The sequence below is a fragment of the Myxine glutinosa genome, chromosome 5 (genome assembly GCF_964187855.1).
Source record: "Myxine glutinosa chromosome 5, kmMyxGlut1.1, whole genome shotgun sequence".
Classification (NCBI taxonomy): Eukaryota; Metazoa; Chordata; class Myxini; order Myxiniformes; family Myxinidae; genus Myxine; species Myxine glutinosa.
In genome coordinates, this window is record NC_136265.1 from 156,218,135 (window position 1) to 156,236,803 (window position 18,669).

Here is an 18,669-nt window from a genome sequence, read left to right on the forward strand (position 1 = left end):
TTATTTAGCTCAAAACCAAAGAACTTAAAAGCACACTGAATCCGCCCCTCGAACGGGCGGCAATTTCTATCGCAAATTGAACACACAAAAGCCACGCCTCTCAGGCGGGGCGTGGTTTGCAAAATAGGTAAGTCACGCCTCTCGTTGGGGCGTGGTATGCAAGGCAAGTGTTCGCCCGAGAAAGGCAAGTCTGGACACGCCCGGGCGAGTCCGGACATGTGACCGCTCGCCGGTTGCGTCATCGGCCGGTGCATGGTAATTGTGTCATGCTTCCGGTAACCGCTACAGCCTAGGCTTTTTTTGCTTTTCTTTTTTTTTTACATCATATTTTATAACATCATCATTTTATAACATCATAACATCATCTTTACATCATATACATACCTGTACCAAGTTTGAATGAGATCACTGCAGCCGCTCTCAAGTTATAGACATATTTCAGACTTTGACATTTGACCTTTGCCCTCTTGATCCCAAAGTCTAACCAGTTCATCTTTACATCATTTTACATAAGTGTACCAAATTTGGTCAGAATCTCATCACTGGTTCACAAGTTATCGCGGTAACAGGATTTTTACCTAACATGATCTCTGACCTTTGGCCTTTGACCTCGTGACCCCAAAATCGAATCAGTTCATATTTACCTAATTATACATCCCTGCACCAAGTTTGATTAAGATCCCTTCAGCCGTTCTCAAGTTATCGCAGTAACGAAAACCTATCACGGATGGACGGATGGACGGATGGACGGACGGCCTGAAAACATAATGCCTCTGGAGACCGTCAACGCAGGCATAAAAAAGAATGTTGCATCAAGGAGCAACGGACAACGGTCCTTTCGGTCTTCATGATCTTGTGGACTTGAAAGAGCTGACCTTATCAATAAAACATAAATAACTACCTTAAGCTCTTGAACAGCCGCAAAATAATCTTAATCATAATATTTACAGTGAGTGTCATGACCAGTAATGTATGAAAAGGGCAGCAGCTGTGAGGGAGGAGCTTAAGTTCGCATGTGCGCGGCGAAGTCATGCATGAGCCCAGGCATGGGAGGAGCGTCGCTCTGCATGGGAGGAGCGTATCTCTCCATGGGAGGAGCGTAGATCTGCATGGGAGGAGCGTAGATCTGCATGGGAGGAGCGTATATATGCATGGGCGGAGCGTATATCTGCATGGGAGGAGCGTATATCTGCAAGGGAGGAGCGTATATCTGCATGGGAGGAGCGTAGATCTGCATGGGAGGAGCGTAGATCTGCATGGGAGGAGCGTAGATCTGCATGGGAGGAAAGTCAAAACGTGTGGGCGGTGAATTGCGACCGATCGTGTATCGACGTATCGTCCAGCACAGCTTTTTATTGTCGCTCCTCTGGTGTTGTCTGTCTCTTTTCTCGAAGTTTGTTGCGAGAGATCGCGCCATGGAATCATTCGGCATAACAGCAAGACTCGAACGACAACAACAACGCAAAGCGGGTGTGGGTACGACCTGCGGAAATCCCATCAGTTATTGCGGCCAGGACTACCAGAAACTCAAGGAAGAATGTTTGAGAAACGGCTCGCTCTTCGAGGATGATCGCTTTCCGGCCGCCCCCTCCTCGCTGGGCTTCAAGGAGTTAGGACCGCACTCCTCCAAAACGCGAGGTGTTCAGTGGGTGCGACCCAAGGTGCGCTCACCTCGCTGTTAGTGTTACCTGTCTTGGAGTCACCCTCTCCCATCGTGTGCACCACCCTCTTCACGTAACGCTCTCCACCCCTTTACACTCCCGATTTGGCGCGGCTTGAAGTTTTGTCATTCTTCGAGATAATTTGCAGTGGCAAGAATGTTTGGGTTCTGCTTCCTTGCCTGACACTCGGCATTTAAAAAGATAGAGCACGGACAAACAACCATAAGTTGGCAATACGAGTGCAGCCTCTGATGGGCCCAACGGCCTCCTGCGTTGAAGTCCTTTTTAACGGAACATGTATTATCTTCACAAAAAGAGATGTTTGGCTGCATGTCGCCATTTTTTCCAGAGATGACCGAAGGAATATTTGTCAAACTGTCGGAGGTTCATCAGTGACTGTCGGGGTGTTTTCGGTAAAAAAAAAAAGATTTTGAAACTTTTGGATTTTTTTTTTTTGGGGGATTTTTTTTATTTGCTCGTTAGTGCCGAAGCCTTTGTAGCTTTGTGAAAGGTGATATTAAATGATCCCCGACCTCATTAATTTGTGGGTGTAGCAAAGCGTTTTAAGCCCCCACAAAAAATAGAAAAAAAGAAAACATTTAATTTCTTCAAAATGCCATGGTCAGAACAGCACCAGGCAACGCTGTGTACACTTGCTAGTATTTAATAATGTTGAAATGTAGCTTCTGCAGCTCCCACGAAGCCGCAATGCTGGCCGTCTCCCCAACTGTATTGTTTTTTTCAAACCCCCTCCTCCATATTGCTGCCCTCAATCTGTGTTGCTCTCTTTCCCCCCACCCCCACCTTCCTCATTCCTGTTCTTTCACCCCTCCCCCCCTCCCCTCACCCCCACCTCCCACATCCGCGTTGCTGTACCCCTCTTCTCCGTGTTGATGTTCACCTTCCCCTCCCGCAATCCATGTTGGTGTCGCCACCCCCTCTCCCCCCCCACAAAATCTACGTTGGTGTCACCGTCCCCCCCAATCAATGTTGGTGTCACCATCCCCCCCACAATCCACGTTGGTGTTGTTTCCCTCCCCACCCCCCCCCCCACCCCCATCCCCACCCACGATCCGTGTTGGTGTTGTTGTCCCACCCCAATCTGCGGTGTCGTCGTGTCCCATCCCAATCCGCTTTGTTGTCATCATCCCACGTCAATCCAAGTTGGTGTTGTTGTCCTACCCCAATCCGCTTTGTTGTCATCATCCCATCCCAATCCACTTTGTTGTCATCATCCCACCCCAATCCGCGTTGGTGTCGACAGCCCACCCCAATCCGCATTAGTGTCATCATTGTCCCAACCCAATCTGTGTTGGCATCGTAATCCCACCCCAATCCGAGTTGGCGTCGTAATCCCACCCCAATCTGAGTTGGCGTCGTAATCCCACCCCAATCCGCGTTTGTGTCGTAGTCCCACCCCAATCCGCGTTGGCATCGTAATCCCACCCCAATCCACATTGGTGTCATTGCCTCACCCCAATCCGTGTTGGTGCCATCGTCCTACCCAAATCCGTGTTGGTGTCGTCGTCCCACCCCAATCCGTGTTCGTGTCGTCGTCCCACCCCAATCCGCATTGGTGTCGTCATCCCACCCCAATCTGTGTTGGTGTCATAGTCCCACCCCAATCCGTGTTGGTGTCGTCGGCCCACCCCAATCCGTGTTGGTGTCGTTGTCCCACTCCAATCCGAGTTGGTGTTGTTGGCCCACCCCAATCCACGTTGGTGTCTTCGTCCCACCCCAATCCACGTTGGTGTCTTCGTCCCACCCCAATCCACGTTGTTGTCTTCGTCCCACCCCAATCCACGTTGGTGTCTTCGTCCCACCCCAATCCACGTTGGTGTCTTCGTCCCACCCCAATTCATGTTGGTGTCTTCGTCCCACCACAATCCACGTTGGTGTCTTCCTCCCACCCCAATCCACGTTGGTGTCTTCCTCCCACCCCAATCCACGTTGGTGTCTTCCTCCCACCCCAATCCACGTTGGTGTCTTCCTCCCACCCCAATCCACGTTGGTGTCTTCCTCCCACCCCAATCCACGTTGGTGTCTTCCTCCCACCCCAATCCACGTTGGTGAGTTCGTCCCACCCCAAATCCGCATAGGTGTCGTCGGCCCACCCCAATCCGAATTGGTATCGGCATCCCACCCCAATCCACGTTGGCGTCGCCGTCCCACTCCAAAACGTGTTGGTGTCGTAATCCACCACCAATCCGCGTTGGTGTCGTCGTCCCAACCCAAAACGCGTTGGCGTCGTAATCCACCACCAATCCGCGTCGGTGTTTCCGTCCCACCCCAAAACGTGTTGGTGTTGTCGTCCCACCCCAATCCTTCTTAGTGTCCAATGTCCCACCCCAATCCTTCTTAGTGTCCAATGTCCCACTCCAATCTGCGATGGTGTCATCGTCCCACACCGCCCCCCCTCCCAATCCACTTGGTGTTGTCGTCCCACCCCTCTCCCCCCACCCACCCCAATCCACATTGGTGTCATTGCCCCACCCCAATCCGTGTTGGTGCCGTCGTCCTACCCCAATCCGTGTTGGTGTCGTCGTCCCACCCCAATCCGTGTTGGTGTCGTCCCACCCCAATCCATGTTGGTGTCGTCGTCTCACCCAATCCATGTTGGTGTCGTCGTCTCACCCCAATTCGTATTGGTGTCATCGTCCCACCCCAATCCGCATTGGTGTCGCCGTCCCACCCCAATCCACGCTGGTGTCTTCCTCCCACCCCAAACCACGTTGGTGTCTTCCTCTCACTCCAATCCACATTGGTGTCTTCGTCCCACCCCAAATCCGCATTGGTGTCGTCGTCCTACCACAATCCGCGTTGGCGTTGTAATCCACCACCAATCCGCGTTTGTGTCGCCGTCCCACCCCAAAACGCGTTGGCGTTGTAATCCACCACCAATCCGCGTCGGGGTCGTCCCACCCCAAAACGTGTTGGTGTTGTCATCCCACCCCAATCCTTCGTGTCCAATGTCCCACCCCAATCCACGTTGGTGTCGTCGTCCCACCCCAATCTGCGTTGATGTCATCGTCCCACACCCCCCCCCCCCCAATCCACTTGGTGTCGTCGTCCCACCCACCCCAATCCGCGTTGGTGTTGTAGTCCCACCTCAATCCACGTTGTTGTCGTAGTCCCACCTCAATCCGCATTGGTGTCGTAGTCCCACCCCGATCCGCGTTGGTGTCATCGCCCCACCCCAATCCGCGTTGGTGTCGTCGTCACACCCCAAACCGCGTTGGTGTCGTCGTCCCACCCCAATCTGCGTTGGTGTCGTCGTCCCACCCCAATCCGCGTTGGTGTCGTCGTCCCACCCCAATCCGCGTTGGTGTCGTCGTCCCACCCCAATCCGCGTTGGTGTCGTCGTCCCACCACAATCCGTGTTGTTGTCGTCATCTCACTCCAATTCTCGTTGGTGTTGCTGTCCCACCTCAATCCGGGTTGGTGTCGCCTTCTCAATCCACGTTGGTGATGCCCTCCCAATCCAGTTTGGTGTCGCCCTCCCAATCCTTGTTGGTGTCGCCCTCCCAACCCTTGTTGGTGTCGCCCTCCCAACCCTTGTTGGTGTCGCCCTCCCAACCCTTGTTGGTGTCGCTCTCCCAACCCTTGTTGGTGTCGCCCTCCCAACCCTTGTTGGTGTCGCCCTCCCAACCCTTGTTGGTGTCGCCCTCCCAACCCTTGTTGGTGTCGCCCTCCCAACCCTTGTTGGTGTCGCCCTCCCAACCCTTGTTGGTGTCGCCCTCCCAACCCTTGTTGGTGTCGCCCTCCCAACCCTTGTTGGTGTTGCCCTCCCAACCCTTCTTGGTGTCACCCTCCCAACCCTTGTTGGTGTCACCCTCCCAACCCTTGTTGGTGTCACCCTCCCAACCCTTGTTGGTGTTGCCCTCCCAATCTGCGATGGTGTCACCCTCCCAATCCGCGTTGGTGTTGCCCTCACAATCCGCGTTGGTGTCGCCCTCCAAATCTGCGTTGGTGTCGCCCTCCCAATCTGCGTTGGTGTCGCCCTCCCAATCTGCGTTGGTGTCTCCCTCCCAATCTACGTTGGTGTCGATCTCCCAATCTGCGTTGGTGTCGCCCTCCCAATCTGCGTTGGTGTTCCCCTCCCAATCTGTGTTGGTGTTGCCCTCCCAATCCACGTTGGTATCGCCCTCCCTATCCGCGTTGGTATTGCCCTCCCAATCCGCGATGGTGTCGCCCTCCCAATCCGCGTTGGTGTCGCCCTCCCAATCCGCGTTGGTGTCGCCCTCCCAATCCGCGTTGGTGTCGCCCTCCCAATCCGCGTTGGCGTTGCCCTCCCAATCCGCGTTGGCATCGCCCTCCCAATCCACATTGGCGTCACCCTCCCAATCTGCGTTGGTGTCGCCCTCCCAATCCCCGTTGGCGTCGCCCTCCCACTCCGCGTTGGTGTCACCCTCCCAATCTGCGTTGGTGTCGCCCTCCCAATCTGCGTTGGTGTCGCCCTCCCAATCTGCGTTGGTGTCGCACTCCCAATCTGCGTTGGTGTCGCCCTCCCAATCTGCGTTGGTGTCGCCCTCCCAATCTGCGTTGGTGTCGCCCTTACAATCCGCGTTGGTGTCACCCCTCCTCCCCATCCGTGTTGGTGTTGTCCCACCATCCACCCAATATGCTTTGGCGTCGTCCCACCCTCCCCCAATCTGCTTTGGTGTGCCCCCCCCCCCCTCCAATTCATGTTCATGTTTCCCCCCTCCTCCCTCCATCCCACATTTGTGTCCCCAATCATCCACATTTGTGTCCTAACCATCCATGTTTGTGCCTCCCCTCAATCCTCGTTGGTTTGAGGGTTGTTGTTTTGTGCCATCGTTGGCTCATGTGTTTGAAGATCCCAATGTGCTCTCTCTTCCCCCCAGGATATGTTCCCGCAGCCGCAGTTTATTGTTGGAGGAGCGGATCGGACAGACATTTGCCAGGGCAGCCTCGGTGGGTGTGCGCAACACGTGATTAAACTTTCAATGCTTGTGCACATTGTTCATATGCTCATTGAACTGTTCATGTTCATTAATCTTTCAATGTGTGTGATGCTCATCGTCAGGAGAGCGTTGTCTAGTTTTGCCTTCCATTCCCATCTGAAAGTTGCACTGCTCTGGTGCAGTGCCAACTGAGCATAACGCACATCAGATTGCAAGGCCGGAAAGCTGGGCATCCCACTCTCTGTTGTAATCCCCTGAAGCGGGTATCAAATGGCGGAACTAGGCCCTCCAAAAGCACAAAGTGTCCACCTCGTAATCCTTTTTTGGGTTTATGTTTCGAGGACCAAGTTGTAATGTTTTCTAAATCTATCTGAGGAACACTTCCAGGTGCTGCGTATGCTGGTGTTTGCAAAGTCTTCCATGGTATAACTGTATTTAAGAGTGTGCTTTTGGTTTGGTTCAAGGCCAATCTCATCCTGCCAACAAATTTAAACAAATGTGTGACATCAAAGCCGAAGGGCCAAACTGCCTTTCGTGGTGTCTGAATTCGCCCCTATATTTAACACATAATATATTCCCATTCATGAATCTTCATTTTTCCGGATACTCCTGCTTGCGGATGGTACAGACATGGATATGGAGCTATAAATACTCCATCATGCTTGTGTCTGGCATGTGGGCAATGCCCCAATGGTGTGGGGGAAGAATATGATGATGGGATGGCAGAGATTGGTGATGGGCAGCTTTTACTCGTATTGATCGCTGGAAGACACTGGTATTCCTATTTTTAAAATTTATTTAGTTGCCAATATATTTCATAAACTTGGACTTGTAAGCTCTTATTTATAGTAAATTTTGTACTGGGGTTTTCACGTACTTTTGGTGTGTTTTGTTTCAAGTTTACAGTGGTTCATCCATCACGATCCGAATGTTGTGGTTGCCCCCATCCTAAATTATAGTCTTTGCCATGTGGACGTGACCAGAATACGTGTTGTCACAAAACAACGGATTTACTGTGCGATGAAGCTCAGCCAGAGCCAATGCTCCTCGGTCAAATGAATTTGAATCTGTAATTTACACGAGGATCGACTTTGATGAAAACCTGCCATTCGGATCGAGCTTGTTTTTTGATTGGTCCATGTGTTGGCAGTTTGACACGGACCCACAATCTGCCCACACGCACAGGCAACGGATCCTTGCGTTATCTGTGATGTACAGTCATCCTGCACGTGTTGTTCTGGTCGTTGTGTTGTTTACAAATTCTGCTGTCGGATGCAGAAAATGCGTTTTTTACACCGACTGTTGCCTTGGTAACAAATCTGTATTACCAGCCGTGGATGAAGCACATTTTATTTTCTTACACGACATGATTTAAAAAAAAAGCTTTTCCCCCAAAATACTCAGCTCTGCCATTGTCACAAAACATCCAGCATGATGACACAAAAGTAGAGTATACAATTGGGTAAACTCGACGCAGATAGAACGAGAGCAAAGTCGATGGCGCTCCATCACAAATCCTCACGCTTCCCACCTAAAGCAAAGTTGAAAGGTGGGAAAAACTTCCACCAGGAATGACCCAATATCAGATTTTGAGTTAAAAAAAATTCTCCGTTTTGACAACTGTGACCTTTAGTCCCCATCCCTGGGGAATGAACTGAGGGTCAAATCCCAAAAAATCGTCACTTATTTCATGTGTCTCCCAATGTTGAGTGCAATATACAAAGTTTTGTTTTAAAATGTGCCCGCAATTGCATTTTTTGGAATTTTACTTTTTCACACCAACCCCAGGGGTGGGGCCAAATATGACACTGCTCTTGCAACTTCTTTCCATATAGTTTATTTATCTATTTCTTTTTCTATTTTGTATACAGAATCGAGGCTCGTATCACAACTATCAAGTTTGAATTTCTGCCCAACCATTTAGGAGGAGATAGCGTAACGGACGGATAGACGGAGCCGATTACAATATCCCTCCATTTCTTTTTGAAAAAGGCATGGGGATGATGAGTTGACCAACCAAGGTAGGGTAAGGGGATCCATAAAAAAGACGATTAGAAAGAGCTTACTTGATTAACAAGCTTACAAACATGAGACGTGTACTGTCTGTACATGTCTCACTTTTGAGTTGTTGTCGCAAGTGTCGGTATACACTGGACCATGTGATACAAAGCACCTGGAAGTGTGAATGCATATGTAAATGTGTAACAAAAAAGTACATGTATTACACATATATGCACCACTTGCACATACAGTCATGTGAAAAAGTAAGTACACCCCATGTAAAGTTTTGACTTTTTCAACATATTTCAACATACAGATATTTGATCTTCATTTCAACAATATTGATAGAGAAAGGTGATATAATATAACAAATATCAGGATACATTTACATTTTGTAGTCCATTGTATAATTTAAATAAACATAAATGCAAATTTCACATGTGGAAAAAGTAAGTACACCCCTACATTCATCACTACTTCAAATACCTAAAATTAGAATCAGGTGCACCAGCTCAGGTGCAAATGATTAGAACATCGTCAGAGAGGATCTTGGAGGAACCTGTCTTATTTAAACCTCAGACATTTAGTTTGGTTTGCTCTTTGTTGTTGAAGTGTGCAGTGTCACCAGGCCTTGATCAAAAGAGCTCTCTGAGGCCTTCAGAAAGAAGGTTATAGATGCCTACGAGTCTGGGAAGGGATTTAAAAAGATCTCCAAACAATTTGAAATCAATCATTCGACTGTCCGGAAGATCATCTACAAGTGGAGAAGATTCCAAACAACTGCCAACTTGTTCAGGCCAGGCCGCCCCAGCAAGTTCAGCCCGAGAGCACACCGTAAGATGCTGTAAGAAGTCTCTAAGAACCCCAGAATGTCATCACGGGACCTACAGGTAGCTCTTGCCACTGTTGATGTCAAAGTGCATGAGTCTACCATTAGAAAGAGGCTGCACAAATTTGATCTACATGGGAGGTGTGCCAGGAGGAAACCTTTGCTGTCCAGAAAGAACATCAGGGCAAGACTAAAGTGTGCCAATGAACACCGAGGCAAAGACCAGCACTTCTGGAACAATGTGCTCTGAACAGATGAGTCAAAGGTAGAGCTATTTGGCCACAGTACCAGTCGACAAGTTTGGCGAAAACCAAAGACAGAATTTGACCACAAGAACCTGATACCAACTGTAAAGCATGGTGGTGGAAATATTATGGTTTGGGGCAACTTTGCTGCATCAGGGCGTGGGCAGCTCACCATCATAGAATCCACTATGAATTCTTCATTGTACCAGAGGGTGCTTGAGGATAATGTGAGGCCATCTGTCGGAAAAGTTGAAGCTCAACCGAAAGTGGACCTTGCTTCATGACAATGACCATAAACATACCAGTAAATCCACCAAGGAATGGCTGAAAAGAAAGAAATGGAGGGTTCTGGAATGGCCAAGTCAAAGCCCGGATCTAAATCCCATCGAGATGTTGTGGGGGGATTTGAAACGAGCTGTGCATGCAAGAAACCCCTCAAACTTCACACAGCTGAAAGAATTCTGCATGGAGGAGTGTGCAAAAATTTCTCCCAGTCGATGTCAGAGACTGGTAGACAGTTATAAGAAACGCCTACTTGAGGTTGTTTCTGCCAAAGCGGGCAATACCAACTATTGTAGCCAAGGGTGTACTTACTTTTTCCACATGCGAAATTTGCTTTTATGTTTATTTAAATTATACAATGGACTACAAAATGTAAATGTTTCATGATATTTGTTATATTATATCACCTTTATCTATCAATATTGTTGATATAAAGATCAAATAGCTGTATGTTGAAATATGTTGAAAAAGTCAAAACTTTACATGGGGTGTACTTACTTTTTCATGTAACTGTAGGTAACACTTTTGCAGAAATAAGAAAATTCAAATGCAGTACATAATCCACAATGTGATTATGAAGTACAGTACTCTGTTGCAGAGAGTCGGTGCTGCCGAAGCATTTTCTTGGGAAGGATTATAGTGGGTGGTTTGCAGTCGTTTTCCCAGCAGTATTTCGGGCAGGAATTAGTAATTTGTTCAGAGTGCTGGTGATACGTTGCCGACTCTTCGTGAAGAACACCGTGGGGTCTTTAACGTCCACCAACTAATGCTGGCAGACGGGGCACCCGTCGTCCATCCGAGGGACGGTACACACATCGTTGCGACCCTGGGATTGCAGATCATGCCTAGGTCAGGATTTGAACCCAGGCTAGACGGCTTCGAGGTGAGTGTCTGTACCTCTTTGTCATCCTGCCAGCCTACATTTACATAGAGGTAACACTTTTACATATTGGTAACAACTTTGTTTGTTGCATGGTTTTATTCGTAAACTTCCATTACGCACACTTCCTTGCTATATAGCAACAAATGTAATCATGTTGTTAATAACTCTTAAGTGTAGGATTATGTACATACAGTTCAGAGGTTTTGAGAAGAGAGAGGAAGAGAGAGGAAAATATTTATCGTGGAATTCCAACAAGTGTACGCTGTTATGTATTTGTTTGTCGACTTCAAACCACAGCTTTGACCGCACAATGCCAGAAACTGCATTTTTGTACACATTGTTGGAAAGATGCTTGAGGACAAACTGCCTGTGTTTGCTCTTTGCTGCTACTCTTGATTTGTCCTTAGTGGATCAGTGTCATTGAAAAAGTTTTTTGTTTTTTTTGGGGGGAGGGGGGGGGGGGGTTGAGGATTTCCACATTCTGTTTTTCACAAGTGGGTGGCGATAGTGGAGGGTGTGTCAGGTAATATGCAGGAAGGAGGAGGAAAGGTGGTCGGAGAGGGCGTGGGTGTGTGTTAGACAGAAATATGGAGGTTGTGGAGGGAGGGGTGTGAGCAAGAAAATAAGGGCAAAGGGAAGTGGGAACAATAACGAAGGAGGAAGATGGTGCAAGGGGGAGGCGAGGTATTCAAAGCCTGCAAGATGTTACAGCAACGTATTTTACATTGACATTTCACTGAACAGTGATTATTAATGCGTTTCGTCGGAGCAGTAAGGTTTCTGTAGAAGTTCGGATGGCTTTGTCACAACTTGAGGTTAAAGTGACTCGAGGCAAACTTTTCCCGGCACAACCACCAACTTTTGGGGACAGACAATAAAAGACAATAAAAGTCAGGATTTGTTTCCTTAACCAAGCAGTAATGCAACACGATCAGTAATACAGGGTGTTTCCAAAGCAACAGTGAACAGAACACTTGCGTTTGAAGTGCTTGCTAATCTTAAAATAAATATGTATGCTTGTTTACTTGTTTGTGCTTGTATAACAAATGCTTGTTACCCTCGCCATAGGAGAGTGTATTGCATTTGAGTCCGTTTGTTTGTCTGTTTGTTTGTCCGCACAGAATAAATATGAATGTCTCTGCAACCAGTGGTGCGATTGACAGGAAATTTTCACCACAGGTGCAACTCCACCTGTAGAATGTTAAAATGATAATTATGACGTCATAGGTCACGTGGTATGGGAGCCATCTTGGGAACACCGAATAACTTTGCACCTCTATCTTTGCACCTTATAGTAAGATGCAGTGAATTATAGCGCTGCATCTTACTATAATTCACCAAATGTCTGTTCCCAGGTACCACAAAAACGGCTGCACCGATCGCAACGAAATTTTGGGTGGATAATCCTGTGACCCCCTGGAGTAAAATAGGCTAAATTGTTTTTCCAATTTTTTTCCAGTTTTTCCAAACACTAAACACCAAATATTTACCGGTATGAACAGTGATGTGGCTTTTATTGAAATTCTACAAATACTGTTTAGATTTTGATGATTTGCGTGTGATATGATTTAACGGATGTTGATACAAATTGTTTAAAATAAAAAAAGCCTTCAATTTCTGATATTTTGCCTTTCCATTTGGGCCTCCCAATTGAAGCCCCGCCCTTAAGGCGGGTACAGTTGCCAGTAGAAAAAATTGAGACATGGCTCATTGTAAATAACTTTTCATGGGGAATAAAATTTGTTCTTGATGATGTCATCGGTGCCTCCATTTTGACATCATAATTTGACAAGTACAAAATGTCATCCGATCAAGATCAAATTTATTGAGCATCATCTCGGGATAAATTTGTGGAGAAAAAAAAGAAGAATGATGACCTCATCGGTCACGTGGTTCGGCCGCCATATTTGTTTTAACACAAAAGCCTTAAACCACTGAAAACACGTCCTGGCGAGGGTCTGCAAACTAATTGCTCTTTCTATTTTGTAAATGTATGCAGGTGTCAATGACTCGCTCAAGTGAGATACCCACCATATCTTTGTTGTATTTGACAATAAATACTTTTCTCTGAAAGACATCGTTTTGCACAAGAGGGGTTAAGTTACTAGTATACTTTATTTTGAAACGCCTGTAAAAAAAATAAAAAAAAATAAAAATAAAATAATATATATATATATATATATATATATATATATATATGTATGTATGTATGTTATATATATATATATATATATATATATGTCTATATATATCTATATATATATATATATATATATATATATATATATATATATATGTGTCTGTATATATGTCTGTACATATGTCTGTATATATATATGTATATATATATATATACAGTGGAACCTTGACTTACAAGTTTAATTCGTTCTGTGACCGAGCTCGTAACTCAATTTGCTCGTTTCTCAAATTAAATTTCCCCATTAAAATGCATTGAAATGCTATTAATCCGTTCCAGCCCGCCAAAAACCACACCAATTTTTTTTTAAATATGCAGTATATATAAAAATATCTTGCGCTTTCTATTTCACCTGTATGCAGCATACAAGTTGGCAGGATGGCTTGGACTGGAGGTACGCACACTTGACTCTAAACTGTCCAGCCTGGGTTTGAATCCCGACCCAGCTATAACCTGTCATGTCGGTGTTTCACAGGCAGGGTGATTCATCAATGTGTGTACCGCTAAACTGGGCGCCCCGTTTGCGTCCCATTAGTTGTTGGATGTTAAGGATCTCACCGTGTCTTCCACAAAGAGAAGGCGAGCTATCGCCGGCACTCTGAACAAGTTGTGGCCTGGCAGGCTCTTCTCCTCTGCCGTTATATACGTCCTCCTCGGCATCTTTTTCCAGAAGAGCCCTGTCTCGTCACAGTTGAAGATTTGCTGGGGGATGTATCGTTCGGCTTCTATCAGTTCGGCAAAAGTTATAATAAAATCTTCAGCTGCCTTCACATCTGCCTCGCCAAGTCGACAACACGCACACCTCACTCATGTTTTTCGATGATTGCGTGTTTTATATCCAAGCACATCATCCTCTTCTTCTTCTCAGTACTGCCCTTGGCACTCAATTTCTTAGGACCCATGGTTAAAACTAAGAAATTTTCCAAAATAACCAAAATGCGAAAACAAAACAGCAGCGATATACGGCAGATATGCTTGCACGGCAAGATAACCACGTGACCGGAACCCACCTGGTGGCGGGTGGCGTAAGCTCCAAAATAACCAACATGCGAAAACAAAACAGCAGCGATATACGGCAGATATGCTTGCACGGCAAGATAACCACGTGACCGGAACCCACCTGGTGGCGGTGGCGTAAGCTCCAAAATAACCAAAATGCGAAAACAAAACAGCAGCGATATACGGCAGAGATACTTGCACGGCAAGATAACCACGTGACCGGAACCCACCTGGTGGCGGGTGGCGTAAGCTCGTAACTCGGATCTCGGCTCGCATCTCAAAGCAATAAACCGCCCGAGCGACGGCTCGTATCTCGGAAAACTCGTAAGTTGGTGCACTCGTAAGTCAAGGTTCCACTGTATATATATATATATATATATATATATATATATTGTTGCGGATCTCTACGTCGGCCTTCTTCTCCTTAAGAAGGGGGGGTTAGTCCCCTTGTTTGTGACTGACCGACGTGAGTCCTGATGCTGCACCGCTCCCTCCAGAGAGGGAGGAGCGCAACCCCGTTCGCGACCGCGGACAGATGTTAATTGCCGAGCGGTTTAGCAACCGCGGCACGAACTATTAACCAGAACTGACCCGATCCTTAACGTTGGCCAAATCGTGCCACAGGTATTCAATGAGGGAAATCACTAAAGCAAAACGGATGTAAAGGAAAGAAAGGCAAGGTAGGAAGAACAAATAGAATTTATTACTAATATTTACACAAATCAAAGGAACCAAGGAAGAAGGAAGAATAAGAAAATAATTTACAGAAGGAGGAAGAACCAGAAGACACAGTGCAACACTAGCTTATTCAAACAGGCTTAACTTATTCCCAGGGACAAGACAGACAGAACGAACTCACTCACACGAATAGGGGTAGATGGATGCCAGGGAGAAAGGCGGAAGAGGATGCACATTTCACAACGGCTAACACGGAAGGCAGAGAAAGGGCCAGGCAGATGGTAGGCGTCAAGGTCCGGCTCCAAGCGCGCGCTCCGGTCCACGCTTTTGGGGTCGAGGCGAAAATCCCGGGAAACAGCTCTGCTCCGGGCTGGCAACGAGGAGCCGGCAGCTCCATGTATTCGGCTTCACACCGGCAGCTTGCTTTATTCGTCCTCTGCCTCCTGCGTCTCCGAAGTTCTCTTTACACTCCACAGAATCTGCCTCTCGCCCAGCGCACTTCCCTCAGAACTCTCTCTCTCGTCTGGCCCCTTACGCATCTCTCTCGGTGGGGGCTGATGCAGTGGGTTTTATAACCCCGCCCTCTTGAGCCATACCCACTCATCCTTGGTTGGTCGGCAAGGGCTTTCCTGGCTCCACCTTCGGATGACGATGGGCGGGCAACGCCCCTTCTTCGCCGGGCTGACCACGTGCGTAATGGAGTCAAATGTAGTTGGTAATGCGGTTGGCAATGCGGTTGGCAATGCGGTTGGCAATGGAGGTTCTGGGGCAATTGAAAGGGGATTCTACCTTATTTCCATTTGATACAATGCAGTGTCAACTAGTGGGAACAGAGCCTTCAACTACATATAATAAGGAGATAACTATTTAAGAGGGTATATGATTGGCTACGTGCATGTATATGGAGTAACTAGGAGGACGACCTTTGACCTTTACACACGGAGGGTGATATATACAACAATTCATTACACTTACAACAATACAAAAAAAACACAACAATTCTCAAATCCACAACACTGCACCCTCATCCTCTAGGTACGGGCTCGGGCCTATAAAACTTTAACTTTAGTGTGACACGTAGGTGTAGTTCCCTCTACATTTAACCTGACTCTGAGTGTGACAGTTTTAAAACACAAATAAGTATGTCCCCCTGCTGCATTGCACCCTACCTAACAGATTTACGCCCACAGCTAACTGAATTGCGGAATTGTCTTCAAACTACACATTTACGGTGGGGAGCATTATTTACAATTGACGCTGGTATTTACAAAACTAACCAAGGACCTGTGATTGTTCTTTTGGGGGGGGGGGGGGGGGGGGGGGGAGGAAACAGCCTGCGCTGCATCGACGCACCAGTACCAACAAACAGCACCATAAAGCACCGGCGTGCACAGTCACCACAGTTCATAATAAAAGATAAACAAACCCCTGGTGCTGGTCTTCCTCTTCGGCTCCCTCTGCTGGCCATTATTCTTCCTGATGTTGTCAACTTCGTCTTCTTGCTGGCGGCCTATTTAGACCTAATTTAAAAAAGCACAAAACGTGTCCATTTTTTTATTTATGGCCCACAGGGGCCGACTATGAGTGGTTCACCTGTGGGCTTGGTGCCACGTCACCAAGGTCCGCAAGCAAGATCCTGAGCCATCGTGGCCGGTTCCAGCAGAGGGGCCATGCCCCAACCCGTGGGGTCCATAAGTGGTGCTCAGCCACAGACATGTGGTCCATAAGTGGTGCGTGGATGCAGGCAGCTGGTTGCAAGGATTCGGGCACACAATGGCGGACTCCCGCACGCTCCCCTCGGTGCCCAGAGAGCACAGTCCTCGAGTGGGAGACAGGGGAACAGAAGACAGGTGAGCGAGGGGTAAGGTCACAAGGGTACACATCAAAACAGGTAATGCAGAACGAGGTGCGTACGGAGAGCGAAGTGAGAAAGCTCGTCCCTACCGTACGCCCCCCACATGTGACCTACACTACCCCCCCTTGCCCCTCCCCGTATTTACAAAAACCTACACATTTACAAATTCGTCACTACTGTCTCGTCTTCCCTATATTTCCCCTATACCAAATTCGTCACCACAATCCCTCTGACCAAAATTTGCCATCACCAATTCATTATCAATCCTCATAAGGAGGGAGAGATGGAACAACAAAGCACAATGTCACACCCACGTCATGATGCGTCCCACAATCCAAACATTTGCACAGAAAAATAAAAACAACAAACCATGGCATGGTGTGGAGCACCGTCGTTACCTCAGGTGAGTGGATGTAGATGGTGCGAGGAGACTTCAACCCTAACTACCTTCTAAATGACTTTAATACACTTTACACTACCCGGGGTCTTTCCCTGCCAAACCATTGGCCAACTTACTCTATGCGGTTTTAAGAACCAAATTCCCATTGACCAAACTGTGTTGCTTCATCAATTTGGGGTCTCACCTCCCCGATTCAACTCCCTGTGCCTTTGCACAATTTCAGGACTGGGTCGTGTGGCTCTCCCAGCAGGTCTACCCACCTGCACACCTCCACCACTGCAGTTGCCTCCGAGCTTACCTGCTCCTTACCTAACCTATCTACCTGGGGAAGGCCCTCTGGCGCTCTCCCCACTCGGTGCCCTCTCTGGCACTGGGCTACCCGGGTCCGTCCTCCGGATCCTCGGGCCCCATCCACAACTCTACCGGCTCCCAGAGCCCACCTGCGGCGTCACCTGGCCGACATCCTAACAGTGGCGGAGTGCCCATTCAACTACACACACTAACAGGCCACACGCCCAGCCATTTCCACGTCACTAATGCACCCATCCAAACACCATTCTTCCACACGCACCACAGATGCCAATATCCAACCACAATTTACCTACTCCCTCTACCTAACTCTTAAACTACCCTCCCCGGGTATTCGTGATGGGGTCCATCCTCCCCATACACACCTTCGCACCATCCACTCCACTCCACAGTTTCCACCATACTCACTCCACACCATCCATTCCATACTCCATATATTCCAGACCATTTATTCCATACAACCATGCTCACCTGTATTTGCACACCTGTGCCATCACACCTGGTGCTTCCTGCACCCTCCTTCCTCCAGGACCATTTGCTCAACACAACACTCAATCACCATTACTCACTCATACACCTGTTCAATACACTTCCGATCCTCAAACACACGGCATCATCTGATCTACCTGGTGCCCTGCTAAAACACGCGCTTCCCCGTCGCCCCTTATATTATTGCGCTCCCTCGTCATTATAATCCAACTACCCTCTCTATGTCCCCACTACCTGTCCAATGTCGCTTCTTAAATCTACAGTTACCTATGGTCATTTCGAGGTCCCTACACATTATTCTAACCCTCCCGGGCTAGTTTTCACTGCCAAACCCCATAAAACTATAGCTCCTTTGCCCCGCTGTGAGGGATGGTGGATTTGCCATCCCTCCACATCGGGCATCTCTCACTACCAATTTTGCCATCAAATCCCAACTAATCAAAAATTTGCCAACCACTGCCAATCACAAATTTTGCTTTTCCAATTCACGACTGCTGCCACCCTCACACGTCTACTCACTTGAGCCTCTCGGTGCACCAATTCATTTCCAAAGCCCGGCTTCGCAAAGCCGAGCAATGAATGCGGGTTGTTCGTCTCCCGCGGTTGGATCCGTCCGGCACTTGGTTCAGGGAAGGTTTACTCGGGCCGAGATTCCACGCACCATCTCGGCACGGAGCCGTCCGATGGCCCGATCTTGCCCTGCCGGGACGTCTCAACCACAAGGGGTTGCCGTGACGACCCTTCCGACCGGGCCGCCCGCTCCGCCTAGCGGAGCACGGACGTGACCGTTCGGAGCGAGACCCGACGTGGATCACGTACGGCGGTCCCTTTGAAACCGCCGTGGTTACAATCCCCGCTGGTTCCCGCGGCGCACAACGCCCGGCACGAACCGAGGGCTCGCTTCGGCTACAAGTCG

General features: G+C 48.2%; 1 protein-coding gene across 1 annotated transcript in view; it reads left to right on the forward strand.

Moving 5' to 3' along the window:
- Window positions 1–1,305: 1,305 nt before the first annotated feature.
- LOC137413975 (calpain-1 catalytic subunit-like) overlaps window positions 1,306–18,669 on the forward strand; it is a 185,480-nt gene continuing 168,116 nt past the window's right edge. The window contains exons 1-2 of the mRNA XM_078778893.1: window positions 1,306–1,661; window positions 6,527–6,596. Coding sequence (XP_078635019.1) covers window positions 1,416–1,661; window positions 6,527–6,596 — 316 coding nt within the window. The 5' untranslated portion in view covers window positions 1,306–1,415. The remainder of the gene's footprint in view (window positions 1,662–6,526; window positions 6,597–18,669) is intronic.